Raw genomic sequence first — 26,385 nt, forward strand, 5'->3', positions numbered from 1 at the left:
TCCCAACGTCATCTCCTGCTCTCTTGAGAAATCCCAGAAAATGTGTAAAATCTTAACTTAAATAAAAGATTGTTACGAAACGAAGTCGGAACTCAAGCTTCTCTATGAAATTATGCAATTAATCTTAACTACCACAAATCGGCTTTTTTTCCAAATCTGCCACAAGGTGCCATTGGCTCCACCGAACTGTCCATCTGGTCGACCACTGTGCTAGCTCTTCTGATCTCTCCTCCTGTAGTGTCACTTTTCGTGTTTCAAGGATTCTGCCCGCTCGTCTGTTGTTCACCAAGCGAACGCGAAAGCGGTTTGTTTGTTTCGCGCAATTCTCAACACGATCATTCCGACCGGACTGAGCAGGGCACGAGTAAATCACATCAAATCGCTCTTTCCCCGACCAATACTTGGCCCGGTGGCGTAACAATTTGTGTGCCGCTTGCCGCATTTACTGTACAGAGTGCGCGTGTATGTGTGTTTGTGCGCCGTATTGTTTGGCTCGCTACGTCGAAAGCAAATGTTGTGATCCAATTATTTCCCGCCATTTCTTTGCATTTCTATGTTTGTGTGTTGGGTGTTGTACGGTAATTTATCGCTAAAGTGATTTCCGTAGCAGTCGCCAAGGAGATGGAGCTTAAATAGCTGTGTGCGTGTGTGTGAGGCGGCTAATGTAGAGCACACGTAAAAGCAAAACAATCACGGCCACACTCGGTCGGTGGTTGACATTGAGGCCTTCCTGCCCGTTGTGCTTGTTGTTGGTGGTGATAAGCAGAGGCGATTGATTCAGATTGAAACACAGCAACCACACATCGTTCAGCTTTGGGTTCATTCCAAGGGAAAAGAAGCGCCATTTCGTTTTTTTCGGAAACTAAAATCGAAACAGGAGACACTCGCGCTCCCTTCACCCGGCTGTGTGTGTATGTGTGTGTGGCAGGCAACAAGCCAATTGACAAAAATGGCGAATTTTGGCACGTTTCACCCCTCCTTCACTCGCCCATCGTTTTGACCAGACACCAGCTGCCTGCTAAGACAGGGCGAAGAACACAACAGAAGCATTCCCTTTTGTGTGATGCCCGGCAACGATATGTGCGTAAACACGCACACGAAAGCTACGATGCGTAGTGTGCGTGAGTGAATGTGTGCGTGTGTGTGTGTTTTGTGACGCTGTAGTTTTTTGGCCGGTTTTCAGGGTTCAGTTTCTTCTGTTTGTATTTAGGCACCGTGTGTCGCACGCACAGCAGCAGCAGCAGCGGCAGCATCGCTGCCGCAGTGATCGAAAATAGAAAATGGCGCGCAATATGTTGTGTTGTCGTTGTACATGCTGAGGTATTAATCGTGGCAATACTGTGTCGTGTTTTTATGTGCAAAAAGATCATCCATTAAAGATTTGTGAGAAAAAGTGTTCAGTTTTTCATACAATACTTATGCGAAAGTAGTGCTCGACCAGATAGTTGGGCATTTGGTGCTTTTGCTTCCCAATTCCTGCTTATAATAGTGTGTGCTGTGTTTCTTTGCTTTTCAGTGTCCTTTAAAGAGCTCTATCGAATAATTTAATATGTGAAATCCCGTGAGATGTACTTTTCGTGTATGGCTTATCGTAACTTAACTAGCTAGTGACGGTGACATTTCAAAGAGCGTCCTCCATTTGCAAAACTAGTTGCCGCAAGGATGTTGCCTGCCGACTTGGAAGGACTCCGCCGGTAACGGTTGACACGCGGTGAACGCTTACGGGGAGGGAGGGCGGGAGAGACAGTATCCTGCGCCGCTGCTACGGCAGAGGCATGGTCTCGCCCTCGAAGGCCAAACTTTCCAGGATCGCCGGTCAACAGCAGCAGCAGCAGCAGGAACAACAGGAGGAACAGCAGCACCGTCCGTCTCAGGCATCCCAAAGGAAAGCGAGTAAGTGTTTACGCAAATGTACGCAAATGAATGCAAAACTTTGATTGCGTATTCTTCGCGGGAACTGGTTTTTCTTTGTGTGTGTGTGTGTGTGTGTGTGTGTGTGTGGAGCGCTTTGCTTTTGTTTACTTTCGACCGGTTTCCTCTGATTGGCATTCCTGTCAAATATGCCTCCGTTGTCTAGGAGTCATTGCCCCATGCGTACGACGAATTTTGCGTGTGTTGCTCCCCCTCCCCTGCTGTGGTTCGTCTCCAGCGCCGAGCGATTCGCTAATTTCTTGAGCGAATATGAAGAGGCCAATTTGTGTGCCGTTCGTTTTGGAAGTCGTTGACCATTGAAAGAGGATGAAGTGAAGACGATACGATTGGAATTGGATTTGCGAAACATCGACCGAAATGAATGCTAATGATGTTGATATGCTGATGATGATGCGTACTGCTGTTGTTTGAGCATATTTGATGGCGAGAGACAATCGCCGTCGTCTGCCCCTGTTGATTTGACAGCTGCGCAGCTGTCGCTAAGGGCGCGACTGCTGAAGTGTTAGTGTGTTTGTGTGCTTCTCTTCATCTATTGCGCACACGGGGGGTCCATCAATCGGATTTTTGGTATTTTATATTAAGCACGGCCAAAATTTATTAGACGGTTTCATTCGAGATGATGTATGAGGAACGTTGTGCGTCATGAACACTTATATTTGTACAAACATTTCGTTGTTCCATCCGCGATAAGTTTTACAATTGCTGTTTGACACCAAATGCCATCATTAACTGCAATTTCACACAAAAGTTTTAGATCATTTTTAAGCATAAAAAGTAATTTGATTTGATTCAAGAAAAAACATATAATCATTAGTTCGTTTCCACATAGCGTGTAGTACAATTAGAAGTGACGAACTGAACTGTAATTGCATGCAAATATGGATTTTTTTGAAGATTCTTTGAATATAGATTTAAATTTAAAACCAATCTTATATTTACTTAAAGACTTTTTCAAATTTTGAGCAGGAAATCAGAAGCATAGTAAACACCATGTTACTAACCAATTTAAGGCATATATTTTTTTTGTCGAAATTTTGCACATTTTTTAAAATATTTTGCAAACCCACCCCAAGAACACTGCAGTTTGATGTTTGTGTTTTTGTACACCGAATGACACAATTTTCTCGACAAGGGAAGAAACTATGGCAACGAAGAACGTTGCGCGTATTGACACCTCTTGGATATGGTTATAACTGTCCTGTGTGTGTGTGGGTGTGGGAGGTTGTGTGCTCCGGATGTTGTTGTTTGCTGTGTCTGTTTTAGGCATTACCTTTATTTTCCCCCTATTTTACTGTGAGTGTGTAAATTTGAAGTAAATTTTGATTTTTTTTCTTCTTCTATTTCTTCTTTTTTCATTCGTCGTCTTTCCCCCCAACAGACAACAAGGTGCAGCTGGTGAAGGGTCCGAAGCCGCTAGTGTACCATCGGTTCTACCTGGACATCGAGCAGCACCAGATCGCGACGAAGATCGAGACGACCATCAAGCAGCTGGGTGGTGTAAGTATGAAAAACCATTGCCCCCTTTCGAATTCATCCTTAACTGTACGTGATTTGTACATTCGATCCGAAACGGAAAATCACAGACCCACCGGCATTTTTCCTCAGAACGAAGAGCAAACGCTCTCCGATCGGCAAAAAAGGGTGAAAGAGAGAGTCCGAGAGAAAAGGACAGTGAAAGGTTGTATTGAGAGGCGAGAAAATGCCAACAGGCAGGGGTTCAGTGTGTGTGTGTTTTTCTATTTTCAAGTCTTTAAGCAATGGCAAATAAATGCTAAAACACAATCTAAAAGCCATCATGAAAGTCTCGTAAAGAATTCTTTTACCTGTGGATCGCTTAGAAATGGCATTTAAATTGCGAAAAAAGGGTTCGTTATGGATGTGTAACACATAGCACACACACACACCGGGGAAAAAACAGTACCCTGCTTCCATCTCACTCTCACACTTTCTTCTCTTTCTCACACATGCATCAAAACAAGACATTATTTTGTTTTTGTGTGCTTTTCTGACTCGTCAGCAAGTTGCAGCCGCCGTCGCCGCCGTCCTTTACATTTGCTATTTGATGTTTCAATGTATTTTCACTCATTTTACCAAATATATGGCGCCCGCGGCAGTGCGCACTGTGTGATATTTTTCCCTTTTCGCATCGGCTTGCTGCGCGCGGCCATCTTTGTTCGCGTTATTCCGTGTGCCGTTTTAGGCCGTTGCTGTGAGCCTCTGCCTTTGCTGTCTTTACCCTTGCAACACACACTGAAGGCGCGCGAGTCGTCGTTCCGTTTTTTGCTTTTGCTTTCCTCCACACAGTTGCGCAAACGGGCAGAGTGTGTGTTTGGATGTGTGCGTGCGTGCGGGAATCGTACAGCCGCTCTCTCGCTCGCGCTCTCATTGCGGTACGGTTGGAGAGAGACATTTGCTCGCTGCCAGACGCTCATCGAAGTAGACACCGCGCCAGACGGCTTCATTGATATTGTTGCACTCGAGCCGTGCAGACGTGTACTCGTACGGAGCTACGCTACGCTCGACGGAGCAGTGTCACACTGTGACCGTGTGTTTCTATGTGTGTGTGTTTAGTGTGTGTGCGTACCATTGTATCGCTCAAGCGCGGGTAGGTGGCGTGTGAAAGCGGTGGTGCGTTTGCGATTGACGCCACCGCCTGTTCGTGTGTGCGCGTGTGTGGGTGAAAAAAGTGTGTTAAACAAAAAAGGCAATACAGCCAGCAGCGCTGAAAGGAAGGAAAGAAAACTACAAGCATTTGTGTGTGTATGTGTGTGTGTGCTGCCAGCAGTAAGATAGGCGTTAGATGGCCCCAGCGAGTGTGAATTAATAGGTTAGTGTTTATGTATGTGTGTGTAAGGGGGAAGGGGGCTTTTTCTTTCCTATTCTCCCCCAAGCAGCTCACCGTATCTGCTGATACAATATCTACCGTTTTCTCGTCATCAATTTCTGTATCAAAAAGTGTGTGTGTGCCTGTGTGTGGTTGTGTGTGCGTATGTTTTTTCTCTTCGTTTTACACACCATTTCTCTGTTGCGCTCTCTTTCCTTTTGGGCCCGTTTCGCTGCGCCTCGATCGATGATGTTTCGTTAGTGTGTGTGTGCGTGTGTGCGTACGTTTGTGAACGTGTGTGCGCGCGTGTGCTTCTGACAGCTTGCTGCTGCTTTGTGTGTATGTGTGTGAATGGTTGAGTGTTTTTATTGCGGCGGTATGTTGTGTGTTTGCCGCCTGCCCTACCCCGCCCTACCCCGCCCTGCCCTTCACCGCCCGTCTCCGTTGCGTTGCTTCCCGTTTGGTCGGACGCGCGTTGGTTGAATTTTCGATGCGGTTAGCGGCTGGCCTGGCGTGTGTTGGGTTGAGTTGGTTGGGCATGATGATGATGTGTGGCTGCGCTGGGAAGGGCCGTGCGAGATGATTGTGTGTTGGAGCTTCTTGCTGCACACACGCCCGTTGTTTCCTGCCCCTCGTTCGCATCGAGCATTGTGGCCCCGGTTTTGGTGGTGGTGGTGTGTGGTTCTCGTTCGCCCTCGCCCGGATTTTGTACGGAGCGAACCTGCCCGGTGCTGTTGCTGCTGCTGCTGGTACACGGGAATGAGGTGATATTCGCCATTTTCTCGTCGGTGCCAACAGCAGGCGAGGAAATGGTTACGGAAGCGCTAAACGTTCCACCGTTCCACTGCTGGGTCTGCTGTATATAATGCCACGACTCTCATGCAACGTATAGAGGAGCTCCCTGTAGACAGGGGGGTGTTAGTGAGTGAGTGTGGTGCTGGGGCTCGGTGAACCTTGTCAAACTGCCCCGCCAACTAGTCATCGAAATTGTATTATCATTCCCCCCCTAGCCAACGGCCTTTTTGCCCCGTCATCTCTTACATGGTTGTATAGAGTTCAATTAATATTATATCACTCTGCATTTTTGTTCAGTGTGCAATGCCCCACAACCAGTGTGAAGCAACGGAAGGGAAGCTTACGCTTACACACCAACATCCCCCACCGTGTTTCGACGGAAAAGGGCGTTTTCTTCTTGTGCTAAATGCGTTCGAAAATGGCGTTTTTCAGCCGCAGCAGAGTAGGTAGCCGTAACGTCGACCAAAGTGGTTCGCAAGCAGGCAAAACGAGCCGTCGAAAACCGCAACGACGGAACGAGAGACCTCTCTAACACACAGCCGCGCGCATATCGTTTCTCTCTTCCCATTTATTTCCCATTGCCCTACGTGCATCGGTATTAGTAAGAGCGCGCGCGCGGGCCCTCGTAGCATAATGAGAAATTGGTGCGCGCTCTCTCTCTCTCTCTCTCTCTCTCTCTCTCTCTCTCTCTCTCTCTCTCTCTCTCTCTCTCTCTCTCTCTCTCTCTCTCTCTCTCTCTCTCTCTCTCTCTAACGGCTTGTCTCGCTGGTGGAAGCAAAGAACCAACAACTTAACAAAAACTGAACAAAACAAAAAAATCAATAAATGTAGGGTAGTAATGGAAGTGGCTAATAGTTAAACGGTTCAATAAGTGTGTGCTTCTGCCGTGTATGTATGCAACGAGCAACATATATAAAAAAAACAACCAAGTGTAAAGCAGAGTGAGCGAGAGATGTGTGTGTTGAGTTTGTGTGTGTGCGCGTTGGAGCGTTGTTTTTTTAAGTGAAATCATTTTCTTAGCTGTTTTTGTATGTGTTGCATGCATTAGTATGAGTGCGTGTATTTTTTTTTCAGTGTGTGGAATTGTACGTGCGTGCCCATTTATGTTGGGAGAGTGGATATACACGCACACGCATACACAAATCCTCTTGTAGTATGAAGTGCTGTTGTATGCTCGATGTGCGTTGCGTATATTAGCATAGTTATGCTGCTTGGATGAGATATAGCTGGGGCTTTTTTTGTTATACGATGTGTATGCGCGCGCGAGAGGATGCATATTGTGCTCCTCCCAACTCCTCCCAGTGTGCGCGAATGTGAATCATGTACGCACACGGGCCGAAGAAGCAGAAATCAATATCCGGAAATGAGGTCAATTTGACCGACCACCAGACCACCGGCCAGCGAGGAAAGTGCATTTCATCAATGTACAAATTAGGGTGGTGGGAGTTGCATCACTCCCCCTGCATATCGCTGCAATTTTCCAACCATCACTTTTACTGCGAGCGTAAAATTTGCAAAGGAATTTCCATTGTTTGTCGTGCATTTACCCTGAACGCAACAATTTTAAAAAGATTTAACCAAACGCTCCGTTTGTGTTGAGTTGTGTAGTACTAGTAGGCGCTCACACACACATCACTGTCTCTACGTGTGCGCGCCGCTTACTTTGTTGGCTACAGAAAGGGGAAGAAAAAGGCGCCCTTTTTTGCTGCTGTGTCTTCCCGTGCATTATCTACCTTTCAATTTCACCCCCTTCCATTCCTCCCAGTTCCACACGACCCCCCCCCCCCTCTCTTCAGTTCCCCCGTTGCTCGTAATTGTCCAGCCGTGTGTCTTTCTCTCTTGTTTTCTTGCCCTGCCGCCGTTTTGTCCATGAAAACACGTCGCCGTCACACATTTGCTGCTGCTGCTGCCACGCAACAAAACACTCAAAATACATTCAGGAAAAGGGTGGGAGGGTGAGGAGAGGGGTTATGGAGAAACAGGGCGACGGGGAATGTATGAAAGGGAGGGAAGGGGCGAACTGGGCAGCAGCACGGAAACAATGTTGTGTCCCGCGCGTTGTCCGTCCACACACTCTCACTCACATGCTTCTTGCGCTGTGTATGTGTGTTTGTTACACTAGCAGTGTGAAGGGGAGAAGAGAGGAGAAGGAGGTGGTCGAGGTTTTCTACATTTGTCGGTTTCTGTTCTAAATGAAAAATTCAACACACGAATTGAATGGGGGCTCGGGGTAGGTTCCGGAGGCCTTTTCTCGACGTGGACCTGGAATGAAGCAATACATTTTGTTCTCGTGATTGTTTTTTTCCCCAGCACCTACGATACCGTTGCTATGCTTGGGGAGATTTTGAATGCTTTTAAACAATTTCTATATATTTAAAATAATTTTTTTAAACATCCAAATGAATTTAAAGAGCGTAAAGCACAGCGACGTGTAATTCGTCTTGTAATGGTAATTTATTATTGTTTTCTCGCTCTTCACCATCCCCACCAACATAAAATGCAACTACTTTTGTACGCTCAAGTGTGTGGGTGTGTGTGTGGTTGTGTCACACGGTTTTTCTATTTGTGTGCTGCTGCTGTTGCTATTAAGAAATGACAGCTCGTCTCTTGGTTGTGATAGACAGAGAAAAACGGCTACCGATGGGACGGGGAAAGAGTTTGGGCCCTGTTTGGCGTGTGTAAATGTAGTAGTGTGGCGCGCGCGTTGTTTACAATGTTTTGTTGTTATTTTTCATGGCTTACTATGTTTACCGTACGCATAGCTACAGGCGAGTTGGAGAATGTTGTCATTTTCTTTTTATAAAACTTTCCTTTCTAATTATTCTTTGTATTAGCTCAGAAAGCTGTCACCAATTTAAGCACAGCAGTTGAAGCAAAACAGGAAATAGGAAGCAATGCCGAAAAACATGTTCAAAAGATTAAGCAAAACCGGTATGCAAACCGCGGCGGCCGCACTGGAGCAGAGAGAAAGAGAGAGAGAGGGGGGGGGGGGCAGCAAAGCAAAGGCAAAACACACATTGAACACACTCTTACCCCACAATACCCCCGTCCTGTGTGTGTGATGTTGTTTCCCTTTTGTCGTGTCCAAACGCGACCCTCCCAACCTCTCGTTTGTTCAACTTCTTGTGCGTTCAGTTTTGTTGTTACCATTTTGTTTTTTCTTTTCTTATTTTTCTTCCGCTGCTCATTGTTGTTCTCCCTTTCTTCCCGTTGGTAAGCATCAATTCCATCAACTGTTGCACGAAACGACACAGACAAATAGCAATTAATTGTTCCTTTTGTCGTGTATTGCATCATTTCTTGGTTCTCTTGAAGAAAAAAAAAAAACATGATGAAGGCCAATGCAAATGTCTCGATTGATGCCAGGTGGTTGTTCTTGTGGCTTTTCGGCGAATGAAGTGCTAAAGTGTTGAGTATACTCCACCATGAAAGTGTATTTTTGCATAAGTAGAAGACAACTCTTCCAGAGCCCAGGTTTTTTCAAAACCGTCACGAGTTTATTAGTGAATGGCCAACAAAGTTCTGCAACAATAAAAGATTCAAGGTAAAATAGACATTAAAACATGAAAGTGTTCCTTTTTTTTATTATGATGATTTTTGTACTTTTAGGTAACTGCTTGTTCGGTCGACAGACGGTCTTACTCTAACCTACCCTTTAGAGAGAGCGAAACCAACACATACACAATCGACCGCAGATGTGCAAAAAGGCCGTTTAAATGCTCCAATGAAGCTCTAACCCGCACCGACGTTTGTCCCAATGAGCAAAAAAGATAGAAGAAAAGATCAGCAGCAGACTGCAACCATCATCATTGTCAGCATCATCCCCGTCGACCAGCTCAGCTTGGCAAAACTTATTGGCGGCAGGAACACGAGCGAACGTCTCAGAAGTTGGGATGCTTTTTTTGCTGTTGTTGTTGCTAAACCGGTGCCCGAAGAGAGAATGTGTGCATGTATGGATGTATGGGAGAGATTGGCAACTGCGTCGACGACCACCAGCCACACGCACGGCGCTCTTCATGTGGTTTCTTTTGCGTTCCTTCAGCTTCACCCGACTGCCGTCGCACAGATCTCTGAATACGGCTTCTTGTTTCTTCTTGTAGCGCACGCACACATCCGAGCGGAGTTTTGTACGAGAAGAACGATTGCGGGCCTAAAAGGTTGAAATAGCTTCCCTCGGGGTCAGCCACAACCATCATCAACCGTCGTCCAGAGTGAAGTTTGTGTCGTCCCATTAGCGCGCACAGTTGCCTGGGCTGGGTGGCTGCCGGGGCAGAGAGACGTCTTTCGGTCGCCAGTAAAGCCGGTAAAGCGGCAGTACACGCTAGCAGGAGAATGAACTTACTTTGCGCACGAGAATGCGCTGTGTGGGGGTGATGATAGGAGAAAGAAGACCCCCGCCACACACGTCCCCCATCGAAGAAAAGCTGAACAGCAGCGCGCGTGTGGTGCGTGTGATTTCGGCATGAAGGGAACACAGTGTATGTTCTCTGCTGCAAAGGAACACGGTTGAGCGAAAATGCCATTTCGGTTCGGGTTTAGGTAGCCCCCACAGTCCACGACGAAGACGACGACGACGACCACGACCGTTGCCGCCGCGAGCGAGACCACCCGTTTGTGTGCGCTTGTTTCTTCCATTATTTCTCGAACGGCAAACAACACCACCGAGAAAGTCGATTCAGCCAGCCAGCGGTGTGCGTATATTTTCAGCGCCACTACCACCATTTTGGTCGGTGTCAGTGTGTAGGAAATGTGCAGCGGTCGTTTCTTCTACCACCCCATAGTATATTGCTTTGAAATGGGTTTGCTGACTCAGCAGCATACAGTGGTGGTCTTCGTGGTGGCGGTGGAGCTGCTACTTTGATTTTCCTTCCCCGTTCTTTCAAACGCCTCCCTTACTGGTGCTGTCGGCAGAGTTTCTTAGCCTGCTTCGTTGGACTGGTAGCGTTTTAGGTTATGTTTGAATGTTGTTTTATAAAAGTGTCTGTGTGTATGTGTGTGTATTGCTCCAAACAAACGTCAAACAAATGTCGTCGCTCCAATCATACCCCCTCCCCTATGCACAATTTGTGTTATGATTGTGCTCCCCGTGCTGCCATCTAGGGGAGGCAAAAGGAAGTTGTCGTTCTTTTGAAACGAAATTCAAAACAAATTGTGTAAAGAGGCATCCATTTTCAAGTAAACATAATATCGGATAATTATCGTTTGCCATGACCCTGTTTGGTGGTGTACCGTTGGTGTGTGTGTGTGTTTGTGTGTGTGTGGGTAGTTTCTAAATGTATTTGGTCACACTGGAGGTTGCTACGTGCACGTAATCGTAATGTAAAACCCCCCATAGGGGAGAGTTGTGGCAACGTTTGTAATTGCCGTGTCTTCCATCACCATATTACCTTGGGTTTCTGTATGTATCTATGTGTGTATTGAAGTTGCATCCATTAGCGGCAGCAAATGAAGCAGCAGGGAATGCGTAGATTGTACACCTTGAAAGCCTTTCCCCCATCATAGTGCGCTGGCAGCGACGAAGTTTCAGAGCAAACTGTGGAAAATCACACATACACGTACGCCCACCGCCAAGCACACATACACACGGGGGGCGTGAAGGAAACGATGACGATGCTGCTGTGTGGGGGAGCATAGCAAAATTCAACGGCACACTGCGCTCTGCAGCGCTCGGTTGCTTGCTGTGTGGTGGAGCTTATGTAGGAGGAGTGTATCGCCAGCACACAAGGGCCAGCAGCAAGCGCAATACAGAATCGAAATCAAAAATGGCTGCTGCTGCTGCTGGTGATCTCGCTATACATACACACTCCGACACGCAGCACGCAGGGAACGGTGCGAGCGGACAGAGGCCCGGGCCTTCGTTTTTGCCCAGCAGCAGCAGCAGCAGCAGCAGAAGGGAGCTATATTCAACTCCATTTTGTGTTGTGTGTCTGTGCTGTGCAAGCCAGCACTCACCAGCGAACGGACGGCCCCCGCTAGCAGTTGCGCGTAGAATGAGCAGAACGCAACGAAGACGCAAGCGAGAGATGAAGGTTTCGCCCTTTGCGCGCGCGAGCAAACGCTCAATCTGGTTCATTTTCTCTTTCGTGGACTTCTCTGGAGAGTTTTGTTTACGTGGAATTGTGGCGAGAGAGGGAGAGAGGAAAAAGGTTGAGTTTGCGTGTGTTTGTATGATCAATGAAATGTTGGGATTTGTGTGTGTGTATGTTTTTTTTTCTTGGAATTGATTTCTTATGTTACTTCCAAGAAAGTGCGTTCCTTTTGGTCTTTATGCTTCGTTCCAGGAGGGTTGAAAACCTTCTAAGAAAATTATGAAAAAAATAGATCTTTTGTGAAACATATTCGTTATTTAAATAATTGCATTATAGTTGTTATGATCCGGAAACTCTCTCATGTTACAACTAACAATTTGAAGTAAATTCTTTCAATAACGAGGAAACTAAAAGTATTTTTTATTTACTATTCTCTTCTCACAAACCAACTGCTTGCCACAGCGTTGCGTCCCCCGCAAAGAAAACAAACAAAAACAACGGAAGCATATTTAGGTTTAAATTTGGTACACACACACACACACTAACACTAACACTAATGTCGAAACGTTTGAATGTGTTTGTGTGTTAGTTCAATCGGTAAACCAACATAACAATACAATAAAAAAACTGTTCCGTACTTATTTGGTTTGTTTACTGTTCAGTTTGTGAGTTATATCAAGTTAAGCCATTTATTGCAATTTAAATAAGTATCTATATGTGGAAGCTGAAGCAAGGAGAGATTGTTTCGCATCTCTCATTTCCTTCTCTCTTTCTCGCTCGTTTTGCCTACATTTTTTTCCTTTCATTCCTTTCCCAACGTTCGCTTTCGACATCTCTTCTCTCTTATGCTCTCTGCGCATATCTTACGCAAAGGTTCAGTACCACCACCACCGACATCAACAAGATAAAAGAGTCTTCTCTCTATGTGTGTGTGTGTGGTTATGTTGTGTGTAGAATGGAGAAGTGCGGGAAGGATGGAGTTGTGTGGTGTGTACCCAGTCACAAACGGGCCTCAGAGCACACGCCACCAGCAACGGTTCAATGTTCTTTTACGACGAGTGTGGTGTGTGACGGTCGAGAACTCACAGCATGAAACGCGCATAAGAGGTGAAAACATCGTGGATTATAAGCTGACGTTGCCTTTGGAGCGATTGCAAACTACTTTGTTGATTGTGTAAGATTGCTTTAAGACGTGTGTGTGTTTAAGTAGCTATAATAAAGGAATAGAAGAAGGTGCGTCTAAACAAAGTGACAGGAAGAGTCAATTGAAAACATGTGAGAGCAAATTAATGTCCTTTCCTTTCCTTTTCTGCATCAATAACCCAGTTCCAGTTGAGAAATTCGAAAGGATAAGGCCTGTCGCTTCCCTTCTTTTTGCCAACGTGCTCGCTTTGTGCGTTTCGCAACCAGAGCAGTAACAGCCCTTATTTCGAAAGCACCCCCCGAACGCCAAAATCGATCGATTTCTCCCGATATCGACTTTTCGCTGTGGGAAAAGCAGAGCTTGCCTTTTTTTCGTCTCAACACTGTGTGAATGAAGTAGTGCAGAAGGCGAGGGCCTGTCGGTCGGGTCGTCGAAACCTGCGAGAACGTGAAACTCTGCCCCGTTCTGCTTGTTCGGGCCTCGGGACGTTCGGGCAAATGGCAAACACAGCTCCGCGCTTGTGTGGTGAACGGTGAACGTCGTTGCTGTGGTTTGTTATGGTATAGCGTGAGCATACAAAAAAAAAGAAGTGTATGAGGATGTGTGCGTGGGGATAATATTAAATAGCCGGAGATGCCGGGGAGCATCATACAGTGATTAATGAAAGAGAGAGAGAGAGAGAGGGTCTATCTTTTCTCTTGGAAGAGAAATTTCGCTTTTGCGTTTGCCTCTTCTGCTGTTGATTGTGGGCGAAAGAGTAAAATTGAGTGTTTGAGAAGTGTGTGTGTGTGAGAGTATTTGTATAAAAAGTTGTCAAACACAGGCACACTTTAATGTCCATAAAAAACCTACCTACTATTTGCCATGACCATTGTGTTGTTATTGTAGCAGAATGAACATTGACTAATGAATGCTTTTTTTCTCCTTTTTTCCTGCCTACATTTCCACTCCCACAGTCGGTAGAATTTTTCCTCAACAAGGATGTTACGCACTTCGTAACTGACAAACTACAGCCGACTGCTGCTGTTGGCGAGACTGGCGAACAGCAGCGAGAGCAGCCGCCGTACTGTGCCTCGCCATCGGGCGTCGTCAGCTCGGCCGAAAATCCAGCGCGACCCCCGCATCAACGGCAGCCGGCGCCGCTGCCGCCGCTGCAGCGCACCTCGCGTCAACTTCTTCATCTGACGCACCAGCAGCAAACCCACGGTCAATATGTAAATGATTACGGACCGGCGACCAGTCGTACATCGTCACCATGTCCACCACCGATAACATCAGCAGCAGCAGCAGCAGCACCGTCCTCTTCCGCGGGAGCATGCATCACGACGGTCAGTGGTGCAGCAGCATCCGCGCAGCAGAAGCACGTGGTGGCTGGGCCGGCAGCAGTCTCCTCCAGCACCACCGCGGCTTCGGTAGGGTTTGATGGGAAGGTATGTGTGTGTGTGTGGTGGTGGTTGACATTTCAAAAAAGAGTTCTTTATTTAAAATACCGTTTTCTTTTTCCATTTTTTAGGTTAAGCCAAACCACCACTTGTCCTCCAGTCTGTCGGCAGCATCATCATCATCAGCAGCAGCAGTACCACGCAGCCGTGCAGATGCTATGCTACAGCGTGTCCGGCAGCAGCAGCAGCAACAGCAACAGCAACAGCACCACCATCAAGCACAGCCTTCCTACAGCTTGCTCCACTCGTCGCCCCTGAACCCAACGGCGTACGGTTCGACGCCCACGAAAGCCGCCACACCATCGTCCATTCACACGTCCTCCCACCACAAGCAGGCGCCCAGCCCGTCCTGCTACAGCCCGTCCGGGGCGGCCATCACGCGCACGAGTGCGGCGGCGAACACCGCCGCCAGCCGCCAGAACAGCCCGGTCCATCAGGCCCGCTCCTGGGGCACGCTGATCTGGAGTGCCGAGTACGCGCTCAAGTTTCTGCGCAAGGTGCTCGCCTCGCTGCCGCAAGCAGCGAACGGCGTTGGTGATAGCTCCAAGGCTGGTCGATTAGGGGGTGACGGTAGGACCGACGCTAGTGGGCGACCGCATCGGCATCACCATCGGCATCACCAGTCGCACGGTGCCCGACCAGCGGGCAGCCAGCACGTGCACCATCTGCGCGGACGGTTCGTAAAGATCGAGTCCCGGTCGGCCCCGGGCAACCACCGGCCAGTGTACCAGGAGTTTAAGCGGTGGCCGGTGCTGTTGCTCACCGATCGGGAACTGGCAGGGAGAAAGGCCCCGTTTGCGGACGTGCACGAAGCGCCCGAACGGAAGCAGCAACCGGTGGATGAGCAGAGAAGGAAGGGAAACGTAACGCACGAAACGGGCGGTGGCGGCGTCACACCTGTGGAAGGGACGAGCACGAGTAGAATGACGAGAAAGCTTGCCAGTGCCGCCAATAACAGCGTTGCCACACGAACCACAACGACGGCGACGGGGAAGAGTGGTGAAACGGTGGTGAAGAAGCGCGCGCAGGACAAGGCTGCGGCTCCGCCCCGCGACTGTGGCTACTGCGAGATTTGTCGCATCGAGTACGACTCGCTGGCGGCGCACGTGCAATCGGAAAGCCACCAGACGTTCGTGCAGAACGACGACAACTTTCTGTCCCTTGACCGGCTGCTCGATTCGCTCGGTGGTGGTGGCGACAGCGACGAGACAAAGCTGGCGGAGGAGGAGGACGGGTACGATGGTGGTGAGGGTGGTGGTCCCGGTGGTGCTGTTGCTGTTGAGACCTTCTTCCAGCAGCTGCACAGCACGACCCGCATCAAGCGCGGCCCAGGCGAGGAGCTGCTGTACGAACGGAGGAAGCCTCCAGCGTCCCCCGCCGCCCCACAACCGAAAGCAATAGTAGGAGCGGGCGGAGGAGGAGCAGGCGGAGACAAGCGGCAGGAGGAGAAGGAGGAGGAGGACGGAGCTGAGGGGAGGCGAATCAAAGCAACCACGGTGACGGTGGCGGTGACGACGACGACGACGGCCGCCGCTGACGAACTGATCGAACGACAACAACAAAACACAACAGCACCGATCGGAGAAGAAGGAGAGCAAGAAGCACGCAGGACGCAGGTAGCAGCAACGGTGAGGCAAGCGTTGGAGGAAGAAAAGCCTGCAAAAATCGCTACATCGAAGGAAGGCGACGACGGGAATAGTGAGGAAAGGAAGGGCCAACCGCGCGCGAAAGTGAAGCGAAAGCGCACCACGACGACATCGACGTCGACCGGTGCCGACTGTGAGGAGGAGAAGTGTGAAGGGAAAGACAAACACGGCGACAAAGACAAGAAGGCGCTGATTAGGCTTGCGATCCAGTCGGTGATTGCCACGTTCGACTGTAGTGACGGGTTTTTGGCGGAAGCGGACCAAACGCTGGACGATTCCGTACGGCTCGACGATAGCGTGGTGGTCGGGAAGAAGGAGGAGAAGGAGAGTGTAAAAGAACAGGCGGACAAATCACCGGCGGTCGGTGAGAGTGTTAGTGATAAGCGTGCTGCCAATAGTAGTAGTAGTAGTAGTAGAGTTAGTGTAACGAACCGTGATAGTAGTGGCAAGAAGAAGGAGGAGGAGTTGGTGGTGGGTCAAAGGACGAGCAGGGTGCGATCGTGCAAACAGCAGACCGAGGCGGCGACAGCCGAAGTGAGCGTGCGTCGCAGTGAACGTAAACCATCGGGCTCCGCGTTTCGGGAAGTGAGGGAAGAGGAGGAGGAGGAGGAGGAGAAGGAGAAGGTGTTGAGCAAGCCAGCGGAGGAACCGGAAGCGGCGAGCGGTGAAGGAATGTTTGGGCGACGATCAGCAATTCATCATCATCCACATAATCAACTGAACCATCATAACCATCAGAAGCACAAATCAACCCTCAGCGCACTATTGCTTAAGCAGCAGCAGGAACGAGCCCAGCAGCAGCAGCAAGAGAAGGAGAAGCAGCAGCAGTGGGACGAACGCAAAGCGACCGATAGTGCTGCCGTCCTCGATCATGCTGCCGGGATGAAAGTGATAACCGATTTTCGCACCAAGCAGCAGCAGCAGCAGCAGCAGCAGCAAGAAGCAGTCGAGGACGACGGGGAGCTGGTCGCGCACAAATCGGTCCTGCTGGTGGGCGTACCAGCAACGGAAGCAATAGCACCCGCTGCCACCGAGGACGCAAGGCCAGAGGAAACGGGCACTCCGAAAACCGGCGCCGGTCGACGCAAGCGCAACCCGCAACGGGCGGAAGAGGACGCAACAAGCATGGGTCTGAAAGCATCAACGACAGCATCGATGAACAAACACCACCACCATCATCATCACCATCTTAGCGAAAGCGGTAGTGGTGGTGGCGCTGGTACAAAGACACGCCACGCGACCGAGCTGGCAGCGACGCTGCTCGAGTGTGACGGGCTCGATCCGAAAAACACGAAGCGCATCAGCCTCGGGCTGCGCCAGAATCCAAAGCGAGCGAACCTGAACGAAGACTTTACCAGCCTGCTGGACGAAACGCTCGAGCGGTCGAAAATGTCCGGCTCGTCGACGTCGGTACGGCGGACGGCCCAGTCCCGGATACGGGTCGGGCCGAAAGCAAAGGAACAGCACACGGTGGTGGTAACTCCCAAGCAGCAGCAGGTGGAAGAGGAACCTCCCAATCGTGTCTGTGAAGATGAGGCGAAGGAGGCGCACGATCGGCTAAAGCCTGCCGCCACCGCCGCCGCCGCTGCTGGATCAAACAAACGATCGTCGGGCAGTGCCAAGAAGACGGTCACACTGGAGGACATCAAAGTACGCGGTATACGATGGCGGGCGCCCAGCCCAATGACGCGACCGCCGGTCAAATCGCCCCTGCTGTACAAAGTGATCGATAACCAGGCAGGAGGAGAGGAGACCGTCTCGTCGAGCGGTGGCATCAGCACATCCCGGCCGACGGCGACGACGACGACGGCAACCGGCCTGCAAGCGTCCCAACGAAAGGACCCAACGGCCACTGGCGGCAGCGCACAACTGCCCAGCAGCGCCCAGTCACGAACAACGTGCAAAGCGTCCAAGGTGAACGGTGCGTCGCCGGGCAAGAAGAATGGACTGATCGTGAAGATACGGCGCGTGCGCCAGTCCGAGCTGAGCCTGCTGAACGACGAGGCGGAAAACTTTATGTTCCCGCGCAAGGACGACAGCAGCTCGGACGAGGAGACGGACGACGGTCGGCAAACGTCGTCGGAAGGGTACCAGGGCGGAAGTGCGAACAACTACTCGGTCGACATCACTAGCAGCAGCGAGGCGGACCGGGGGATGGCGACGGAGGACGCGACGACGAACGAAATGGTAATGGCGAATCATTCGGAAGAGGACGAGGACGAAGAAGCTGCAGCGACGAGGGAGGAGGAAAAGCGCACAGTGGCTGGTGGTGGTGGTGGTCGGAAGCGCAAAAAAGCGATCCCTGCCACCGCCCAGCGCGCCTGCTCGATCGAAAGCAGCGATCACCGGTCGTCTCCCGTTTCGTCGCGTTCGTCGCCTACGCTACCGATCGCGTCAAAACGAGCGCGCCTGGAGACAGCGGCCCGCCGCAAAGCGCAACAGACGGCCGACTTTGGAAAGGGTCAGGATCCCGTGGACGCCAGGGTGCGATTTCCAGAGGCCCCCATCCAGCCATGCCCAGTAGCAGAAGCAGCAAAAACGAGTCCGTCTTCCACCGATCGGGCGCGGCGTCGCCGCCGCAGCCAGTCGAGCGCGTCGGAAGACGGCCAACAACATGATGATGATGAAGACGATGATGCCAGCAACGATGATGCAGCACAGGTGGAAGAGAAAGATGAGAAGGAGGAAGAGCAGGAGGAAGAGGAGGTGAAGAAGGTAGTGGTGAAGTCGAGGCGCGGTAGAGGCGCAGGAATGCGTGGACGTCGCGGGCAGAGGAAAGCTTACCGGGAAGACTCGGTCACGAGTACATTTTCCGCCACCGCCACCATTGGTCCCTGCCCCGCGTGCAGTATCGCAAAGGGTCGTGGACGGGGACGCCGTGGAGGTGTCGCCGGACGCCGGGGCCGCCGTGGTGCAGGTCGAGCCGCTCGAGGCAGTCGCCTGCAGGCCGGAGGTGCCGCTTCCTGTAACTGCCACTTGCTCGACGCATCGCGAATGCCACCACCCTCGAGCAGGCGGCGCACGGACGAGTCCGTCGAGCGGGCGGCCACCCCTGCCTCGCCACGCAAAGCGGGCACCCGTGCGTCCAAAACAAAGACGACACCACCGAGCGCCGTTTCTTCGTCGTCGTTCACATCGTCGTACGGCGGTGACGGGGCCGCCATGATGGCCGGCGCCAGCCACAGCAGCTACATCAAGGGCAAGGAGGATGGGATGGGGGCAGTATTCAAGTGGATCAACTTTCGCAAGCGCTGCGAAGAGATCGAACCGTACCGGTTCGCGTTCGAGCGCGTGCCGTCGCTGGAACCGTGGTACGAAACGTTCCAGCGGCAGGACGACGGTACGGAGAAGGTGTACGAGTATTTCGGCAGCACTGGTAAGTGGGAGGAGGAAAGGGTTATTGTTCTGTTGCTTTTGTTTGTAAACTAATTTGTGACGCTTTTTGGGTTTTTTCCTAGGCTACCGGAAACTGCCGTACGAGATGGGACCGCTGCCGGCGCTGGGGCAGAACTGCTGCATACTAAACTACAAGGTGGTGCCGGCGAGTCGGAAATCGAATCGAACCACCTCGCTGCAGTCTTGCTCGTCGGCCTCGCTGGAACCATCGTCGCCGGGCGGCCGGAAGAGCTCGCGGCCCAGCTCGTCCGACGTGCAGCAAAGCTTTGGCGGGGCGGCGTCAACTGCCGACGAGCCGACGGAGTCGAAAAAGTGCTCACCCTCGTCGTCGCTTTCTTCGCTGCCGTTGAAGAAGCGCAAGCTGCTGCTGCAGGAAAGCAGCGCTGGCACCGATGGCAGCGGCTCTTCCAAAACCGACGCAGGAGGAGGAAGCGGCAGCAGCGCTGCTACGGCGGCCGGTGAAGCGAGCAGTAACAGCAGCCGGATAGCGCGGCTCATTGCGGGAGCGAACGAGCGGCCGCGCAAATCGCCCCGCGAGCACGCCTCCACCCTGGCCATTCTCAGCCTGCTGCAGCAGCAGCAGCACCGGAAGCGGGCGGGCACGATCAAAATTCTCACCAGCCCGCGCAAGGCGACGACGGCGACGGCAACGCAAACGACGGCCCTGCACGAGCAGCTCCTGCATCAGGAAGTTGACAGCAACGGCGAGGAGCCGAGCCGGTCCTGTTCGCGGGCGAGCGATCGTGCCAGTTCGCGGGCGGGGTCGTCCACCGGCGGTATCAAGTTCGATCGGCCGCTCTTCCCGGACAGCAGCTACGTGAACAGCCGCACCCTGTGCCAGGAGCTGGACGCGTTCCTGTCCGACGAGCTGAAGCGCGTCACCGGCAGCAAGGAGGGCTGTACGACGCTCGGTGCAATCGTAAAGCAAGAGCGCTCGGATACGGGCGAAGCGGAAGTGACGGATGAGCGGGTTGCGATCGACGAAACAGCGGACAAGAGCGAGACGCTACTGGAGGAGGATGATTTGATGGACCAGGAGCTACTTCTGCCCCCGTCGGTCGTGCAGGAAGGCATTGCCATCGAACGGAACGAGCTGCCGGTAAGCAAACGCGACCTGCTGGATGTGCTGCAAACCGTCGGCACGGAACCGCCGCTCAGCCTGAAGCTTGTGCAGCGCTGCGAATCGGTGGTGAAGAAGATCGTCCAGTACGATCGGAAGGAGCGGCCGATGGTCGCGAGCGGAACCGGCTCCGGGTTGGCCATCTCGTCCGGCTCGCCGGTAATTGGGCTGCAGCTGTTTGACAGCGGGTCACCGCTGGCCGCGTGCGGACCGGGCAGCGGGCCGGGCAGTGTCGGTGGCACATTCCTCAAGAAGCGCATCAATCGTACCGGTTGGCCGACGAACAAGCGGAAGATTGGTACGCGCACCCGGCAGCAGTCACGCTTCATGCTACCCTCCTCGTTGACGGGGGGCAAGAAATCGTTATCGAGGGAGTCGATCAAAAAGGAACCGGAAGAGCAGCGAGGGGAGGAGAAGGAGGAGGAAGAGGAGGAGGATGGCTCGTTGTCGCAGCAGAAGCCGCAGCAGTGTGCGATCAAAGCGGAAGAGTCGTTGCAAAGACATGCTGAGACCGAGGAAGAGGAGGAGGAAGAAGAAGACAACGAGGAACAGGACGAAGGGGAAGACAATGACGACGAAGCGGACGAGGAGGAGGAGGAGGAGGAGCACGAGGACGAGGACGATGATGCTGACACGGTGGTGGAAGAAAAGATTCGTCCTGCCAGGGGCGGCGGAGCGTCTCGCAAGGACGTTGCTCAAGCAAACCATAAAAAGACTGACAGTGTGCGTCGGAAGCAGCGGGAGGACGACCACAAGGAGGAAACGCGAGCAAACCACACACCAGCGGGACGGAGGGGAAGGAAACGGTCGGTTGGAGTGAAGCGGGGTGTCGCAAAGCGTGACCATATCAATGCGGCTGCGACTTGCGGTGACGAGCACGATGACGACGACGACGAGCAGGCGAAGGAAGCGTTAGCAGCGACGACATGTGAAAAAAGGCCGACAGAAAAGGACAGGAGTACTACGATGCCGGGGCCGACGGTCGACACCATGCCAACGCTTCGGGCTGCGCTGATGCGAGACAACAGCCAGCTGCAGCGCCTACTTTCATCGCCTTCTTCCAAGCCACCCGCCTTTTCCTCTGCCTCGCCGTCTTCTATTCTGGCTCCCGGGAGTCTCAACCGCGGCACGGTTCCGTTTACCACCACTCCCGGCCGAGGGACAGCGGCGACAGCTGGTGGCGAAAATGTGCCATGTCCTCCAACGTCCTCCGCCCCTTCCAGTGGACCGGTGCTGGGTGTAAACAGTTGCAAGTATGTGACGAAAACGACCACCACGATGACCCGGGTCGATTACGACGGTGGCGGAGGAGGGCCATCTCCGCCCAAGCGAAAACATTCCCGCGAAGACGTTGCAGCCAGCAACGAGCAGGAGGAGCATCATCTCCCGAAGGAAGACGCTCGCCAGAAGCAGCAAACCGGTGGGGTAACGAATCGTCACCGCAGTTCGGTTGCCCTGGCGACGCACGACAGCGACGACAAGGAGTGCGACTCCATCAGCTCGCGAAGCATCTTCGTTAGCGACGACTGTGATACCACCTCGTCCTCGACCGCCATAAACCCGCCCGACGAGCGGCCACCGTCGACGAGTGAACTGCCCTCCGGTCCGAACGATCCCGCAACTGTACCTTCCGCCCCGTCGCAGACGAATCCACGGCTACCGGCCATCCGGGTGCGGCGGAAAGAGAGCTCGGACAACGAGGAAACGATCCACAGTGCCGCCGCCACCGAAGAGGAGGAGGAGGTGGAGGAAGAGCACTCAGTGAACGTTCCGCTGACCTCTACCACCACCAACAAAGCCCCCAAATCGCCCCGAACGCCCAGCGAACGGATACGCAACAAGATGGTAAAGAATCGGCGTGCGGCTGTGCGTGCCGATCAGACAGCGAAGGGCAGGGCGGGTTGTGGTGGGAGGAAACGCCCACCAGCGAAGAAACACCATGACGTACAAATCCGTGCCGCTTCGTCGTCGAAAAGGCGGAAATCATCCTCCCTAGGGCCACCGTTGCCGCCTCCCTCGATGATGCCACTGTCGCCCCCGCTAACGACGTCCACCTCTTCCTCTTCCTCCTCATCGTACGGTGCGGACGACAAGGCGCCGCTTTCACCGGCACCAGCAAAAGCCCACGATTGTGAGAGCATCGAGGAGGAAGAGGAGCAGCAGCACACCACCACCACCACCGCCGAGCAATATTCTTCCCGTGCCAAAGCTGGAGAAGCAGGAGTAGGAGGGGTTGTTCTCACGCCGTCGAAAATAAAGACCCGCTCGTCGACGTTTGGCTACTCGCCGCCGAAGCGTACCTACGGTGCTGGCAAGCAAACGCCGAAAAAGCTTCCGTTTGTGAGTTTGATCAAAGCGAACTTTGTGCAGAGCGCAGCGGAGGCAACGGCAGCAGCAGAGGTCACGCTTGTGAATGGGAAGAAGGCTGTCGACGGCAACAGTACCGGGAAAGGTAATCGTCGAAGGAAGGCGGAGGAAAAGAAGCCGCGAAAGCCATCGACCTCACCGTCGGGAAGGAAGCCAAGTGGCGCCGGTGGGAGGAAAAAGAAAGACAGCGAACCTGTGGCTGACGATGTGGCTGTCGCTGGTAGTGGTGTTGGTGGTACCACGGATGGCAAGAGAAGCAAAAAGTTGACCCTGAAGGCGAAACAGTTGCTGGCCCGGAAGCGATTGCCAAAGGCTGTAAAAAGGAAGGAAGCGGCTACCAGCGGTCATTTCAACAACAACAGCGATGGCCACTCGAACGATGATGGTGAGAAGGAAGAGGAGGACCCGCTGCTGTGTACCCTTACCACCACCACTGAGGAGCAACAGCAGCAGCAGCAGCAGCAGGAGGAGGAACGTTTGCAGGAAGCGCAGCAGCAGCATCACCTTCCGGAGCAGCAATTCCATCATCAGCGGCAGCGGCGCGAATCGAGCCGAGTGCATGATCTGCTGGAGGAGCATTTGATCGAAGAGGAAGAGGAGGATGCCGCCGATCATCATCACGAGCTAATGGAGGTGGAGGAGCAAGAAGAGGAGGCGCAAGAGGAGGACGATGAGGTGGCGACCGAGCTGGAGGAAGTCGACGAGGAAGAGCACTACGAGCTGCTTGAGGTGGAAGAGGTTGAGGAAGAGGAGGATGATGGCGACGATGGGGCGGACGGCGGTGCGGAAACGGAACATCTCCACCGTGACGAGGAGGAAACATTCCCTGCGGGTGAAGCACAGCGCTATCATCATCATCACCATAATCATCATCACCATCGGCAACAAGCGCGGCGAGAGGATGAGAAACGGAAGCTCGTGATGGCCGACCACGATTACAGCGATCAGCCGGACGATACCGATCCGCCAATAGTGGATGCTGAGTTCGTTGAGGTCGAGGAGCTGGAAGAGGAGGATCATCTCGAGGACGATGGCGAGGAAGAGGAAGCGGAAGATGAACAGGAGGAGGAGGAAGAGGAGGAGGACGACGACGATGATGATGATGATGGTGATGATGATGACGGTGAGTCCACCATCACAACGCTAACAGCGCCTCCAGCGGTGGGTTTCGGAAAGCAGCATCAGCAGCAGCAGCACCAACCACGTGTGAAGCTAACATTCACCTCGTCCGGTGGCACCTCGACGGTCGTGATGACGTCATCCGGGATGGGAACGGCGGCTAGTACGAGCAGCAGCACTACAACGAAAAGCACCTTCAACTCCCCTTCGCCGAACAAGTACAGTCCGCGCAAGCTGCGCAAACCTCGTGGCCGGTGGTACCGGGAGCGATGAGTGGCGGGGAGTGCTGCAATGGCGCCTCCATCATCAACACCACCAACAGCCACCGGAAGCTTCGTCCTGCTGGTGTAAGATATAGTGAGCATACACACACCCATAATCGCAACCAAAACGTCCGGTGTGTAGAGATGGCCATATAGCGTTCCGGGATGTGCTGCGTGTTGACAGCTCTGCGCGTGTATGTCTCTCAGTTCGTTTACAAAGGATTTTTAATTTTTTCCACCCCCAGCTGTTCGCATTATTCAACACTCGATGGCCAATAAGAAGGATTTACCTTTGCATTGTTTCTCGCGCGAGCTTGTAAAAATAACGCTTTAACGACTCCTTTGTTAACTGTCGCTTTTATGTTCATTTTTTGTATGTTACGTTTATCTCGTGAGCTTAAAAAGTGGGGCTAGAGCGGCGTGCAGTTGTGTAAATGTATTTTTAGTTTATTTTCTTTTTATTTAAGCATTAGTTCGTAGTACAGCGCAATTACAACACAGAGCTTCAGAAAGCCTCTAGGGCCAGAGGGTAGTTTTCGAAAAAGTAGAATAGGCGAAACAACACCCCCCACCCAACGGAGTATTATGTGCAGATTATGTAAGGCCAACACAGCAACACTACTACTAGGTTGCGCCGGAACTCTAGGGCTCAAAGTTTGATAGACAGGTGGGAGAGGAAGAAGCTTGAAAAAAAGGGATACGAAAACAGCCGAAAACAGTGTGTGTATAGACAGCAAAAACAAAACAAATTGAAATGGGTTTAGTGTTACTTTGTGTTTGTGCAGCTTAGGAAGGTTGCGAAGTCCTTCTTTTCCGTTTCGTTTCGTTTCGTTCGCGTCAGTTCTTGCGCGTGTGTTACGCAGGGAGGGAATTGTCTTAGTGTGTGCCAAGCAGCGCAGCTCGAATCGATGCGATACAGTTTCTTCTACCAAAAGTAACACGCTCGAGAGAAGAGACGCCGAAGTAGGAAAAAAGAAACAAGAAATCGGTCGAGCTCTAAATGTGAATGGATGATAAGGCGTAGCTGTGTAAGTGTTGTTAAGTCAGAGAAACTCGAGGGAAGAGAGAGAGAGAGAGAGAGAGAGCGAGTGAGGAAAGAACGTATGCAAGAAAGCGAAAGCTGAGGAAGGATTGACAGGACAAAAGAGAAAACGGGGCTCCAACCAGCCTTGTGAACGAAAAACTGCTACAAATTGAAGAAGAAGAAAATATTACTTGAAAATTGATACCATGTTTTAGTTTTTCTTTCTTTTATCCTCTCTTCGTTTTTCTTCTATTGACTTAGTTTACTTCGTTTTCCATTGTGTTGCTATCATGTTTTTCTGTTTTCTCTTTTTATGTGTTTTATGTTTTCAGTTGAACATGTGTTTTTCTTGTGTTGGTATTCTTTTTCATTTTTTATCTTTCTTATTGCATTATACAGTATACAAGTTCTCTCTCAAGTAGCTGTTTCTCCGAAAACAAGGTATCGAGTTATTGCTCTTAAAAACTGTACAGTCTTTTGTATCTGTTCGGTTCGTTTGTTTTTTGTAGCACATCCTTCACGTGTGGCGACTTATTTTTTCCTAGCACAAATTTTGTTATCAACTCTCGAATGCTTGAACTTTCTTTTATTCAGACGTTTGTGTCGGTGCATTTGTGTGTTTGTGTGTTTGGGGAAGCTCAAAACGAAGGGCTAATGGAGGTGAAACACACACCCCCACTACTACCACTTATTACCTAGATATCGAGCTGAATCGTTAAAGAAGGCACAGGGCACGAGCATGAACTTTAGGTGGGACTACCGTGTGGGAATGGGAATCACTTTTTTGATAGCAAGAAGGAGGCAGACAGATAAAACAAACTATAACTATAATCAGTAAAACATTTCGGGCATTTAAGATGATAATTCTGCGCGCAGAGTGCGGGATGATTCCCCACCCCCCTAACGAGTGGTATCAAAATTACGATTCAAACTGTGCAAAACAAAGGAGAACTGTACCATTTATCCTAAAGTAATGAATGATTGTAGAAAAAAAACAGAAGGGAGCAAGAACAGCACGTGGAGGGCAAAATTAAAGCAGCAAAAAAAAAACAAAACAAAACAAACAAACAAAAAACATGTGGGAAAATATAACAGTCTGGTAAAAATAAAAGGAATATCTGTTCCAACTGTGGAATAAATGCAAAAAGCGCTAATCGAGCAATGGTTAGAAACATTACAACACATGATTTCATTTATTTATTAGTTTAACGAAAGAAATTATCGTATTTGTTTGTTAAGTTTATTTTACTGAATGCGCAAAGTTAAAGCTTTGATGCTCGAGTT

At 51.3% G+C, this 26,385-nt stretch overlaps 1 protein-coding gene across 5 annotated transcripts; it reads left to right on the plus strand.

Annotated features, from left to right (window-relative positions):
• The first annotated feature begins 235 nt into the window (after positions 1–235).
• On the plus strand, positions 236–26,259 carry LOC121600377. 5 transcript variants are annotated; one of them, XM_041928906.1, is made up of 6 exons: positions 236–304; positions 1,517–1,893; positions 3,311–3,429; positions 13,681–14,154; positions 14,238–19,188; positions 19,271–26,259. In XM_041928906.1, the coding sequence occupies exons 2-6, from the start codon at positions 1,776–1,778 to the stop codon at positions 24,085–24,087; spliced, it is 10,479 nt and encodes a 3,492-aa protein (XP_041784840.1). In that variant the 5' UTR covers positions 236–304; positions 1,517–1,775; the 3' UTR covers positions 24,088–26,259. The 5 variants fall into 5 exon arrangements, with proteins under 5 accessions (XP_041784840.1, XP_041784836.1, XP_041784837.1 ...); XM_041928902.1 differs by having other exon boundaries at positions 241–1,320; XM_041928903.1 differs by having other exon boundaries at positions 241–578.
• Positions 26,260–26,385: the final 126 nt, after the last annotated feature.

The sequence above is a fragment of the Anopheles merus genome, chromosome 3L (assembly GCF_017562075.2).
Source record: "Anopheles merus strain MAF chromosome 3L, AmerM5.1, whole genome shotgun sequence".
Classification (NCBI taxonomy): domain Eukaryota; kingdom Metazoa; phylum Arthropoda; class Insecta; order Diptera; family Culicidae; genus Anopheles; species Anopheles merus.